The 15,163-nt window shown below is 44.3% G+C and overlaps 1 protein-coding gene across 1 annotated transcript in view; it reads right to left on the minus strand.

Annotated features, from left to right (window-relative positions):
• LOC121548616 (visinin-like protein 1) overlaps positions 1 to 15,163 on the minus strand; it is a 63,632-nt gene that overhangs the window by 46,829 nt on the left and 1,640 nt on the right. Inside the window, exon 2 of the mRNA XM_041860126.2 lies at positions 5,803 to 5,969. Within this exon, the coding sequence (XP_041716060.1) occupies positions 5,803 to 5,964 (162 nt within the window). The 5' untranslated portion in view covers positions 5,965 to 5,969. The remainder of the gene's footprint in view (positions 1 to 5,802; positions 5,970 to 15,163) is intronic.

Raw genomic sequence — 15,163 nt, forward strand, 5'->3', positions numbered from 1 at the left:
CAAGTTCCTGCATGGTGTTGTATGGGTTGTGGGTGATGTCAGTATAAAGGCTTCTGCATAGTGCTGTACAACCCAGTGCATATGCTCCCCTCAGGCCAATTACAGTCTGATAGCTGTATTCAGCAGGAACCATACATTAAGTCCATTACTCTGCAGTTCATCACTGATGACAGATTACATACAATTCATCTCCTTCAAGACTGAAATTCAGCTCAGAGCAACCTATTTTCACTGTGTTTTGATGGAAGCCAATTATGTAATAATCACCAACCATAATTACCTTTTTTAATGATACTACCACTGACATTTGTCTACTGATAAACCACCAGTCCAACGTTCTAAATTGTACACTTTCTTACTACAATGTATACCATTCCAGACCGAGTCCAGACACCCCCTGACGTCAACACTCATTAGCTTAAGTTAAAAACAAACATGCTAGCAGTTCATTGTGCTCACAAAAGCGCAACTCAATCTATACAGCTGATCGATTTCTGAGTTCAGTCTGGAAAACTATAATTGGAAATCATTGGTACGCAGCTACACACGTAAACAGAGAGGATCGAAATAGAATCTACCACAGAGAAAAAAAGAAAAAAAACACCAAAGCCCTCAGCATGCACTGATATTGTGCTCACCCAAAAAACGTTCACTCCCTTGACGCCAACAAAATTATTGTCACTACAAACGCAGTTCAAATGAAAAAGAAGTGACTGAAAAGAAAAATGTAATCCTGTTTTGACCTTGCCTATTTCAGCACACTGGGACTCAATAGATGTATAATAATTCAGTATTTAGTTAAAGAAATGGCATCTGGACAGTTGGCTCAGGTGGACGGAATGTGAACCATTCAAAAGCATGATGTCGCAGCCAACTGCCCCTATCCCCCTTCTATCACCCCCTCTCTCACGGTCGCTGAACATATGTAAGTCACACCGAACATACCTTCACACACACACAAACACACACACATCATTGGGACACACACACACGTGAGGGCGCATGCACACACACAAGTGCGCACACACACACACACACAACACACACACGTGAACGCGGGGACACCCACACACCATCCCCTTTTCCCAGGAACAGTCTGTGCAGCTATTGTGAGGTAATCAATGTTCTCACTATCAGAGCCTTTAGATTTAAATAAAACCCTTTCACTGATATCCTGTTGCCTGGAAACACAATAGGACCCCGCAATAAAAGGTTAACTCGCCAGCAGCCACCAGCCTCTGAGACCTCTTTGGAACCCCACTCTGTTTGGTACAGAATTTTTACCCACAGTGCACTCAATACATTGGTTGTGCATTCCAGTAAGATGGTCTCCAACGTGTAGATGTTCAGCCTGTCACACAGAACCCCAAACGGGGCTAAGAGGGTGTACAGGTAGGCCTACTGCACAGATACTTGGATATGTGTTTATGTCTTGTAGCGTTTTCTAAAGCCTCTTAGCTAAAGCAGACTAGGTGTGCTTCCCAAATGACACCCTATTCCCTTTATAGTGCACTACTTTTGACTTTGACCGATAGGGAATTTGGGCCAAAGCCTAGAGCAGCATAGATATTTCTAGCCGTAACTTTAGATACTCTCTAACATGATTTAACATGTCTTTCATTACGGGGCATTTCCTGAGAGGACCGACCAGGGTTAAGATGTAAGTGGCTATACGGTGCCTTCAGAAAGTATTCAAACCCCTTGACTTATTCTAAAAAAATTTTGTGTTACAACCTGAATTCAAACTTGATTACATTTATTTTTTCTCTCACCCATCTACACACAATACACCATAATGAGAAGGTGAAAACATGTTTTTTGAAATATTGAAAGTGAAATACGGAAATATCTTGTGGCTGCGTCATGTGATGTATTGTTGCCTCTACCTTCTTAGTTGGTTGTTGATTATTGCTAGACAGCCATTTTCAAGTCTTGCCATAGATTTTGTAGGTGATTTAAGCCAAAACTGTAACTAGGCCATTCAGGAACATTCAATGTCATCTTGGTAAGCAACTCCAGTGTATATTTGGCCTTGTGTTTTAGGTTATTGTCCTGCTGAAAGGTGAATTTGTCTCCCAGTGTCTGGTGGAAAGCAGACTGACCCAGGTTTCCTCTAGGATTTTGCCTGTGCTTAGCTCTATTCCATTTATTTTTATCCTAAAAAAAAACTCCCTAGTCCTTGCCGAAGACAAGCATACACATAACATGATGCATCCCCAACATGCTTGAAAATATGAAGAGTGATGTGTTGTGTTGGATTTACCCCAAGCATAGCGCTTTGTATTCAAGACATAAAGTTAATTTCTTTGCCACTTTTCTGCTGTTTTTTGGAGTTTTACTTTGGTGCCTTATTGCAAAAAGGATGCATATTTAGGAATATTGTTATTCTTTACAGGCTTCCTTCTTTTCACTCTGTCATTTAGGTTAGAATTGTGGAGTAACTACAATGTTGTTGATCCATCCTCAGTTTTCTCCTATCACAGCCATTAAACTCTGTAACTGTTTTAAAGTCACCATTGGCCTCATGGTGAAATCCCTGCGCAGTTTCCTTCCTCTCCAGCGACTGAGTTAGCAAGGATGCCTGTATCTATATACACCATCAAAAGTGTAATTAATACACTTTACTTTTCACCATGCTCAATGTCAGCTTTTTTTTTACCAATAAGTGCCCTTCTTTGCGAGCCATTGAAAAACCTCCCTGGTCTTTGTGGTTGAATCTGTGTTTGAAATTCACTGCTTGACTGAGGTACCTTACAGATAATTGTATGTGAGGGGTACAGAGATGAGGTAGCCATTCAAAAATCATGTTAAACACTTTCATTGCACACAGAGTGAGTCTATGCAAGTTATTATGTGACTCGTTAAGCAATTTTTTACTCCTATTTACGCTTGCCATAACAAAGGGGTTGAATACTTATTGACTCAAGACATTTCCGTTTTTCATTTTTAATTAATGTGTAAACATTTCGAAAAACACAATTCCCCTTTGACATTATGGGGTATTGTGTGTAGGCCAGTGACACAAAATCTCTATTGAATCGATTTTAAATTCAGGCTGTAACACAACAAAATGTGGAAAAAGTCAAGGGGTGTGAATGCTTTCTGAAGGCACTGTCATCCACTAACAACAAATCTTCACTCCAGGATGCATGACACTTCATTAATGGTCAATATTCATACAGCATAGCATACAAAATTAATTAAATAGAAGATTATAAAGATTAAACTCACCTATATAAAATTAACTGAAAGTTTCATTAAACCTATCTGTATTTAGGATTAGTATTCAGACCCCTTGGCTTTTTCCACATTTTGTTACGTTACAGCCTTATTCTAAAATGGATTAAAGAAAAACAAATCCTCAGCAATCTACACACAATATCCCATAATGACAAAGCGAAAACAGGTTTGTAGAAAGTTTTGCAAATGTATTAAAAATAAACAGCTGAAATACCTTATTTACATAAGTATTCAGACCCTTTGCTATGAAACTCAAAATTGAGCTCAGGTGCATCCTGTTTCCATTGATCATCCTTGAGACGTTTCTACAACTTTATTGGAGTCCACCTGTGGTAAATTCAATTGATTGGACATGATTTGGAAAGGCACACACCTGTCTATATAAGCTCCCACAGTTGACAGTGCATGTCAGAGCAAAAACCAAGCCATGAGGTCGAATGAATTGTCCGTAGAGCTCCGAGACAGGATTGTGTCGAGGCACAGATCTGGGGAAGGGTACCAAAACATTTCTGCAGCATTGAAGGTCCCCAAGAACACAGTGGCCTCCATCATTCTTAAATGGAAGAAGTTTGGAACCACCAAGACTTTTCCTAGAAATGGCCACCCGGCCAAACTGAGCAATCGAGGGAGAAGGGCCTTGGTCAGGGAGGTGACCAAGAACCAATGGTCACTCTGACAGAGCTCTAGAGTTCCTCTGTGGAGATCGGAGAACCTTTCAGAAGGACAACCATCTCTGCAGCACTCCACCAATCAGGCCTTTATGGTAGAGTGGCCAGACGAAAGACACTCCTCAGTAAAAGGCACATGACAGCCCGCTTGGAGTTTGCCAAAAGGCACCTAAAGACTCTCAGACCATGAGAAACAAGATTCTGTGGTCTGATGAAACCAAGATTGAACTCTTTGGCCTGAATGCCAAGCGTCACGTCTGGAGGAAACCTGGCACCATCCCTACGGTGGAGCATGGTGGTGGCAGCATCATGCTGTGGGGATGTTTTTCAGCAGCAGGGACTGATAGACTAGTCAGGATCAAGGGAAAGATGAACGGAGCAAAGTACAGAGAGATCCTTGATGAAAACCTGCTCCAGAGCACTCAGGACCTCAGACTGGGGCGAAGGTTAATCTTCCAACAGGACAACGACCCTAAGCACACAGCCAAGACAACGCAGGAGTGGCTTCGGGACAAGTCTATGAATGTCCTTGAGTGGCCCAGCCAGAGCCCGGACATCGAACATCTCTGGAGAGACCTGAAAATAGCTATGCAGCGAAGCTCCCCATCCAACCTGACAGAGCTTGAGAGGATCTGCAGAGAAGAATGGGAGAAACTCCCCAAATACAGGTGTGCCAAGCTTGTAGCGTCATACGCAAGAAGACTCGAGGCTGTAATCGCTGCCAAAGGTGCTTCAACAAAGTACTGAGTAAAGTACTGAATATGTAAATGTGATATTTCCGTTTTTTTTTTTTTTTTTATTAGCAAACATTTCTAAAAACCTGTTTTTGCTTTGTCATGTGTGTAGATTGATGAGGAGAAAAAGCAATTTAATCAATTTTAGAATAAGGCTGTAACCTAACAAAATGTGGAAAAGGTCAAGGGGTCTGAATACTTTCCAAAGGCACTGTATATAATTCATGGTTTCTAATGGAATGAATTTCCCTTTTTAAGACATTTTCTTCTCACCTTATGGCCTGTGAATAATAATTTCTCCCCGAGCCCCTCTAAAGATGAGGAGATAAATATTAAAGGAGATTATAATCAATGTGCTCTTGAGTTGCTCTTGAGTTGCTCCACCGTCGATTCGTTTCCTGCCCGGATACAGGAGGGAAAGAATAACATAACGGATACAGATGAAGGAACGAATAAGACAGGAGTATGATATCACGTACTGTAATGTTCTTGTTACTAATTACAGTACTGTTAATGAGCTTGCCATAGGATCATATTGTTTCAGTTGCTTTGCCACTGCGATGACATATGGTTCTGTTATCCTTACAAAGCTCCAAAACCTCTGCATTTCTTCTAGTTCTCAACATTTCTGTAGAGTGTTGAGTTGTATGGTTTTCGAACACATGGACTTGTGGAGTAATTGAAGGAATGTAGTACGACATCACTTCCTCAACTACCAAGCCTTGGGGGTCCTATATCTGTCCTAGTGTATTTCAATCCACTGCTAAACCAATTGGTCTATCGCACCAATAAAGAGTGTACTATTCTTCTCTACTACTCTACTCTACTCTACTCTACTCTACTCTACTCTACTCTACTCTACTGTACTGTACTGTACTCTACTCTACTCTACTCTACTCTACTCTACTCTACTCTACTCTACTCTACTCTACTGTACTGTACTCTACTCTACTCTACTGTACTGTACTGTACTCTACGCTACTCTACTATATGGAGACATTGCTGATAAAAGGGTCTGTGTCTGTGTAGATGTTGGCAAAGTGACAGGGTGCGTCCCAAATGGCACCCGTATTCCCTATATAGTGCACTACTTCTGACCAGAGCCTGATGGGAATAGGGTGCAGTTAGATTTTGGCAGAGTGACAGTGTTCTGTAGCTACCTTCACATAGAGTTGTTGGAACTCGTCCAGATTGAGTCGTCCACTAGGGCAGTCTTTGAGGAAGCCTTTGTACCACTGTTTCAGCTCATGCTCGTTAAATTCCGTGCTCTTTACCAGATCCTCCATCACCTCTGGGGTCAGCTTGCTGTTTTTCGCTCCCATTTTATCTGGAAAAGAATGGCAGGATCATTATTTTAGAATGTCAGCGGAAGAAAAAGTAATGGGATGGTGTTCTTTGAGAATGTCTGGATGGAAAGAAAGAATGGTGCCTGATTACTGCAAAGAATGAATGGCACACATATCATTGTGTTTGTTTTTCTATCAGACCAGGTTAAATACCTGTGACAGTCTGGACTAACAGTGACAGGAATCTCTAAACGGTATCAGCAAAGTCATTCATCAGGCTTGAATTGAACGAGGGAGAATTTTCTAGCGCAGCTAATTCTATTCTACACACCACCTCAACCCGACTGTAGCTAAAAATGGCTGTAATATATCAAAAATCACCTAAATCCAATGAATTATGTGATATTTAGGGCAACGTAATAATGTTGAACACTATGTGTGGATTTATACAGTGGGAAAAAAAAGTATTTAGTCAGCCACCAATTGTGCAAGTTCTCCCACTTAAAAAGATGAGAGAGGCCTGTAATTTTCATCATAGGTACACGTCAACTATGACAGACAAATTGAGAAAAAAAAATCTAGAAAATCATATTGTAGGATTTTTAATGAATGTATTAGCAAATTATGGTGGAAAATAAGTATTTGGTCACCTACAAACAAGCAAGATGTCTGGCTCTCACAGACCTGTAACTTCTTCTTTAAGAGGCTCCTCTGTCCTCCACTCGTTACCTGTATTAATGGCACCTGTTTGAACTTGTTATCAGTATAAAAGACACCTGTCCACAACCTCAAACAGTCACACTCCAAACTCCACTATGGCCAAGACCAAAGAGCTGTCAAAGGACACCAGAAACAAAATTGTAGACCTGCACCAGGCTGGGAAGACTGAATCTGCAATAGGTAAGCAGCTTGGTTTGAAGAAATCAACTGTGGGAGCAATTATTAGGAAATGGAAGACATACAAGACCACTGATAATCTCCCTCGATCTGGGGCTCCACGCAAGATCTCACCCCGTGGGGTCAAAATGATCACAAGAACGGTGAGCAAAAATCCCAGAACCTCACGGGGGGACCTAGTGAATGACCTGCAGAGAGCTGGGACCAAAGTAACAAAGCCTACCATCAGTAACACACTAGGCCACCAGGGACTCAAATCCTGCAGTGCCAGACGTGTCCCCCTGCTTAAGCCAGTACATGTCCAGGCCTGTCTGAAGTTTGCTAGAGTGCATTTGGATGATCCAGAAGAGGATTGGGAGAATGTCATATGGTCAGATGAAACCAAAATATAACTTTTTGGTAAAAACTCAACTCGTCGTGTTTGGAGGACAAAGAATGCTGAGTTGCATCCAAAGAACACCATACCTACTGTGAAGCATGGGGGTGGAAACATCATGCTTTGGGGCTGTTTTTCTGCAAAGGGACCAGGACGACTGATCCGTGTAAAGGAAAGAATGAATGGGGCCATGTATCGTGAGATTTTGAGTGAAAACCTCCTTCCATCAGCAAGGGCATTGAAGATGAAACGTGGCTGGGTCTTTCAGCATGACAATGATCCCAAACACACCGCCCGGGCAACGAAGGAGTGGCTTCGTAAGAAGCATTTCAAGGTCCTGGAGTGGCCTAGCCAGTCTCCAGATCTCAACCCCATAGAAAATCTTTTGGAGGGAGTTGAAAGTCTGTGTTGCCCAGCGACAGCCCCAAAACAGCACTGCTCTAGAGGAGATCTGCATGGAGGAATGGGCCAAAATACCAGCAACAGTGTGTGAAAACCTTGTGAAGACTTACAGAAAACATTTGACCTGTGTCATTGCCAACAAAGGGTATATAACAAAGTATTGAGAAACTTTTGTTATTGACCAAATACTTATTTTCCACCATAATTTGCAAATAAATTCATTAAAAATTCTACAATGTGATTTTCTGGATTTTTTTTTCTCATTTTGTCTGTCATAGTTGACGTGTACCTATGATGAAAATTACAGGCCTCTCTCATCTTTTTAAGTGGGAGAACTTGCACAATTGGTGGCTGACTAAATACTTTTTTTCCCCCACTGTATACCATGTCTATATTTAGCTGCACCAGGGACAATAAAACACAGATGATCCAAGAATATTCCTGGATAGCTTTGATGATTGTTTTATTTTTTTACCCAACACATTTGATACATTGATAGAGCTTCCATACACTAGGGAGTAACCTACCTCCCCTTAGCTGGCTGCTACACCAAAGCATACTGTATCATTAAAACAACATGGTTGTCTGGAAATAAAGTATATACCATCACTTCTGCTCTGCCTAAGTATCTACAATCACTCAACAACACACATGCACCAGGTCAGACCACTGGAGATTGGACTAGCAAATGAGTCTGTATCCAACAGCAATCCCTTTGAGATTGTTAGGCTAAGTGTCCCGAGTTGTTTGTTTTATTGTGATCTGATGCCATAACTGTGACTTTGTGTCTACTTTCCATATCGACCCACTTTGCTTAGCCTTAGCCCTATCTCCACAGCCTGCAGCTGTTTGCACCCCAGCCTCTGTATCAGCCCAGCTCACACTGCTTCACATACACTAACACACACACACACAAACACACAGCGCTTCACACTGCTTCTAATTCAGACAGATTAGTTCATTAAGCACCCAGCATTAGCATAAAGAGCAAAATGCCAACCGATTCAATGCTACAATGTGACTTTTACCATTTAGAAAATCTGGCCCTTCTCACTAGTCACCAATGCTCTCAGTGAATCACAAAAGGTCCTGAGTGGAGAAAGCAGATCTGAATTCTGGAGATTTTATTGTCAATGTGTAATGGTTGTGTAATTCTTAGTAAGCTAGATTCATGTAAAAGGAGGAAAGCGCTCAAATTCATGCTCGTATTAAACAATGAGAGATTATATGATACCATCGGAAAGGCCATATCAATGAATTAGGTGCATCCTTTTGCAAACAAACGAGCAGCACTTTAAAGGGTAAATTCTATTATTTCTGATTGAATTATCACAGATATTATGAAAAGTACTCTTGAGAAGATAATAAATTGCAGATGATGATTTAATTACATGCAGCATTTTTACTTTGTCTCTGCTAAGGGGAAAACAACTGCAGAAAAAAAATTATAAGTATTATTTATCCAACACCGACCGAATAAAAACACAAAGAGTTCAGAAAGAAAAATCATTTAATTTAATTTCATGGTTTAGAGGTAAAAACCCAATGCATGACAAGCTAGACAATCACAATCACATTGCCATCACCAAAAACAATGAATACAGATTGCGAGCTAGCCACAGAACAGAACTGAATAACAATGGTGTGACATCACCAATAGAATACCTAGCCTAGTGCAAGGCGAGGCCTCAGATTGCCTGATAAATGAACTGGATGTCAGCCTCTCTGGTCTATGGAGTGCAGTAGATAGATGCTCTTTGTCCTTGGAGATTACGTCAGCGTACAACGGCCTATTCCCCTGAGACGTAGAGTCTACACTCACTATCACCTGCGCCTTGGCTCGCACTGACGAGTGGGGCAAAACAACCCTGATGTCAAGTCAAGTCCCATACTCTTTCATTGTACTGAGGTAGCAGCATGAGCCAACAAACACTCCGTCTTGACACAGAGCGCTTCTTGATATCTCAGAATGAGACAGTTATTTACACTGAACAAAAATATGAACGCAACATGTAAAGAGTTGGTCCCATGTTTCATGAGCTGAAACAAAAGATCCCAGAAATGTTCCATAAGCACAGAAAGCTCATTTCTCTCAAGTTTTATGCACACATTTGTTTACATCCCTGTTAGTGAGCATTTCTTCTTTGCCAAGATAATCCATCCACCTGACAGGTGTGGCATATCAAGAAGCTGATTAAACAGTATGATCATTACACAGGTGTACCTTGTGCTGGGGACAATAAAAGGCCACTCTAAAATGTACAGTTTTGTCACACAACACAATGCCACAGATGTCTCAAGTTTTGAGGGAGCGTGCAATTGGCATACTGACTGCAGGAATGTCCATCAGAGCTGTTGCCAGAGAATGTAATGTTAATTTCTCTACCATATCGCCTCCAACGTCGCTTTAAAGAATTTGGCAGTACGTCCCAACCGGCCTTACAACCGCAGACCACGTGTAACCACGCCAGCCCAGGACCTCCACATCCGGCTTCTTCACCTGCTTCTTCACCTGCTGGTCTCAGACGACCCGTCTGAGACCAGCCACCCAGACAGCTGATGAAACTGTGGGTTTGCACAACCGAAGAATTTCTGCACAAACTGTCAGAAACCGTCTTAGGGAAGCTTATCTGTGTGCTTGTCGTCCTCACCAGGGTCTTGAACTGACTGCAGTTCTGGGTCGTAACTGACTTCAGTGGGCAAATGCTCACCTTCGATGGCCACTGGCATGCTGGAGAAGTGTGCTCTTCACGGATGAATCCCGGTTTCAACTGTACCGGGCAGATGGCAGACAGCGTGTATGGCGTTGTGTGGGCGAGCGGTTTGCTGATGTCAACGTTGTGAACATAGTGCCCCATGGTGGCGGTGGGGTAATGGTATGGGCAGGCATAAGCTACGGACAACGAACTGAATTGCATTTTATTGATTGCAATTTGAATGCACAGAGATACCGTGATGGCCCATTGTCGTGCCATTCATCCGCCGCCATCACCTCATGTTTCAGCATGATAATTCACGGTATCATGTCGCAAGGATCTGTAAACAATTCCTGGAAACTGAAAATGTCCCAGTTCTTCCATGGCCTGTATACTCAACAGACATGTCACCCATTGAGCATGTTTTGGAAGCTCTGGATCGACGTGTACGACAGTGTGTTCCAGTTCCTGCCAATATACATCAATGGTGGTCACACCAGATACTGACTGGTTTTCTGATCCACGCCAATACTTTTTTTTAAGGTATCTGTGACTAACAGATGCGTAACTGTATTCCCAGTCATGTAAAATCCATATATTAGTGTCACGATCGTCATTCATAGAGGAGGACCAAGGCGCAGCGTTGAATGCAAACATTTTATTTATTAGAATGATCACACGATCAAAACAACAAAACGAAACGTGACGTCCCTGGTTACATAAACAAACCAACACGGAACAAGAAACCACAAATAATGAATGCCTAACGGCTACCTAAGTATGACTCCCAATCAGAGACAACGAGCTACAGCCGTCTCTGATTGGGAGCCACCCTAACCAACATAGATATACAACAACTAGAACATAAACAAATGAAAACTCACACCCTGGCTCAACATACTAGAGTCCCCAGAGCCAGGGCGTGACAGTACCCCCTAAAGGCGCGGACTCCGACCGCGCCAACCATACAACAGGGGAGGGACCGGGTGGGCACTCCGCCTCGGCGGCGGATCCGGCTCGGACATGACCCCCACTCCTTCTCTAACCCCCCAAAGTACCCCTGGTCCGGTCTGGCCCTGCTGACCAGAGCTGAACTGAACACTGGTGGAGCGGATTGCTCTAGCTCCGGCGTGACGCAGCACCTGACCGGTGCCGGACCCGCCACCGGTGGAACAGGCACGGGCCGTGCCGGACTGACGCACGCACACCACTGGCTTGGTGTGGGGAGCAGGAGCGGGCCGAGCCGGGCTGACGAAACGCACCACTGACTTGGTGCGGGGAGCAGGAGCGGGCCGGACTGGGCTGACGAGCGCACCACTGACTTGGTGCGGGAGCAGGAACGGGCCGTGCCGGGCTGACGACGCGCACCAAGTAGCAGGAACGGGCCGGACAGGGCTGACGAAACGCACCACTGACTTGGTGCGGGGAGCAGGAATGGGCCGGACTGGGCTGGCGACGCGCACCACAGACTTGGTGCGGCGAGCAGGAACGGGCCGGACAGGGCTGACGAAACGCACCACTGACTTGGTGCGGGGAGCAGGAATGGGCCGGGCCGAGCTGGCGATGCGCACCGTAGACTTGGTGCGAGTGGCAGGAATAGGCCGGACCGTACTGGGAACACACACCACTGGCCCTACGTGGGGATCAGGAACAGGCCGGACCGGACTGGCAACACACGCCAGTACCTCTCGCCGTGCCTCTACATCTTCCACCCCCTCTTCGACCAGTGGCCCCCGTAACCTGGCTGCCTCCTCTGCCAATCCGCTGGGCCGCTCTGCCGCGGTCTCCTGCTGGCCCGTCGTCCACGGCGTTAGCCCCCCCCTAAAAAATTTCTGGGCGTCTCCCCTACCCGTGGACCAGGTCTCCATGTCCCTCACCAGCCTTTCGCCCTTCTGCCACAATGTCAAGCCCTTCTCTTCCTCACTCGGCTTGACCCAGTCGAGAGGCGAAGGAGATCTGTTAGGGATCTCCCTGGCGATGGCTCCTGGACACGCTGCTTGGTCACATCTTGGTGGTTTCTTCTGTCACGATCGTCATTCATAGAGGAGGACCAAGGCGCAGCGTTGAATGCGAACATTTTATTTATTAGAATGATCATACGATCAAAACAACAAAACGAAACGTGACGTCCCTGGTTACATAAACAAACCAACACGGAACAAGAAACCACAAATAATGAATGCCTAACGGCTACCTAAGTATGACTCCCAATCAGAGACAACGAGCTACAGCCGTCTCTGATTGGGAGCCACCCTGGCCAACATAGATATACAACAACTAGAACATAAACAAATGAAAACTCACACCCTGGCTCAACATACTAGAGTCCCCAGAGCCAGGGCGTGACAATTAGGGCCTAATGAATTTATTTCAATTGACTGATTTCCTTATATGAACTGTAACTCATTAAAATCTTTGAAATTGTTGCATGTTGCATTTATATTTTTGTTCAGTGTACATAATATGAATTAATTACTGTAATATATTCTATTTAATGCTGACCCAAGTGGTTCTTAGTCTCAACGGACAAGGCTTCAGTGAAGGCCAAGGTAGCGATCAAAGGACCATCACCAGGCCCCTTGCCATTTTTATGTCATGGACACATTTGCAGTTCTGACAAGCTCATACTGATTGCCTTCCCCAAAAAAACAACTCTATCATGTTCTTCTTGTGGTTCTTAGAACAACTGAAGAAGACATTCCACTTACGCTATTTCCGGAACTTTCATGTCATGGAATGAGATTGTACTCTAATGACAAATCATCAAAAGGAACAGATATCAACTCTAGGCACACCTTCTGAGTACCCAAAGTAGTGGAGGCAGTGTGGAGAACTGTGCTCTCGTGATGAGTAACCATGGCTATGCTTTAGCTCAGTGGGCTATCAATCTGGCCGGCCATGGTATAGGCCTAGTAAAGGCTGAGGGGCTGATCTTCTGGCTACATGTATGGTACATCTTCGGATTTCTCCCTTGATGTATGTTATAGCGGTGGGCACTGGGACGTCTCCCTTGATGTATGTTATAGCGGTGGGCACTGGGACGTCTCCCTTTATGTATGTTATAGCGGTGGGCACTGGGACGTCTCCCTTGATGTATGTTATAGCGGTGGGCACTGGGACGTCTCCCTTGATATATGTTATAGCGGTGGGCACTGGGACGTCTCCCTTGATGTATGTTATAGCGGTGGGCACTGGGACGTCTCCCTTGATGTATGTTATAGCGGTGGGCACTGGGACGTCTCCCTTGATGTATGCTATGAACACACACACACACACACACAGGACCATGCTATGAACACACACAGGACCATTCTATGAACACACACAGGACCTTGCTATGAACACACACACACACACACACAGGACTATGCTATGAACACAAACACACAGGACCATTCTATGGACACACACAAGACCATGCTATGAACACACACACACACACACACAGGACCATGCTATGAACACAAACAGGACCATGCTATGAACACAAACAGGACCATGCTATGAACACACACAGGACCATGCTATGAACACACACAGGACCATGCTATGAACACACACAGGACCATGCTATGAACACAAACAGGACCATGCTATGAACACACACAGGACCATGCTATGAACACACACAGGACCATGCTATGAACACACACAGGACCATGCTATGAACACACACAGGACCATGCTATGAACACACACACACACAGGACCATGCTATGAACACACACAGGACCATGCTATGAACACACACAGGACCATACTATGAACACACACAGGACCATGCTATGAACACACACAGGACCATGCTATGAACACACACAGGACCATGCTATGAACACACACAGGACCATGCTATGAACACACACAGGACCATGCTATGAAACACACACACACACACACACAGGACCATGCTATGAACATACAAAGGTAGTAGCCTAGCAGTGTAAGACAAGATAAGATGATCATTCTCCTGAACCAGCATTGCAGCAACCAGTGAACACGTTGACAGTGATAGTCAAAGCACATCTCCAGAAGAAGCTGTGATGTTGTTAGCATAGAGTTACCCATAAGACAAACATCTGGGGATGGATGGTGCTGTATTGTTGAAGCAAGCCGTAGTGCTGTCACTCTCAATGAAGTATGGGCCTCAAGACAGCAGCAGCACCATACAGATCGGTCCCATGTGAGCAATGATGAGCATGTATCATCCACTACCTGGCTACTCCACTCTGAGAGGTGTGACACTTTAAAAGGTCTTCCATTCACAGGAGCGGAGTGCAGACTGCTCCAAGAGTTGCACCTGTATGCCCCAGTCTCATGTTTTGCATAGCTCTCGAACACAGCACCGTTGCCAAGAGCCGTAGGCGGCGGACTAGGCTATACGCTGATGATGAAACTGTCTGTATCGCTACCCTACAGGTCCATTTCAGAGCAGCAGCGTCATCAGACAATGAGTGAATGGATGTTAAATGCAATGTAAAGGTGAATGGAGGGAGGAGGAGAAGAGCTGGGGCGGCAGGTAGCCTAGCGGTTAAGATCGTTGGGCCAGTAACCGAAAGGTCGCTAGTTTGAATCCCTGACTAGGTGAAAGACCTGTCGATGTGCCCTTGAGCAAGACACTTAACCCTTATTGCTCCTGTAAGTCTTCTAAATGACAAAAATGTAAATGTAATGATGTGAAGGAGAAGAGATGATGTGGAAGAAAAAAAAAACTGAAACACATCTAACAAAGCGTATTAGCCAATGCTTTTACTTGACAATGACTTTACTCCAGCTTATCAAATAATTCCCTGAATCTACTGCTGCAGTCGTGTTAGTGATTACAAAATACCCACATAGTGCTACTCGGTCACAAAGAGGTCTG

The sequence above is a fragment of the Coregonus clupeaformis genome, chromosome 33 (assembly GCF_020615455.1).
Source record: "Coregonus clupeaformis isolate EN_2021a chromosome 33, ASM2061545v1, whole genome shotgun sequence".
NCBI lineage: Eukaryota > Metazoa > Chordata > Actinopteri > Salmoniformes > Salmonidae > Coregonus > Coregonus clupeaformis.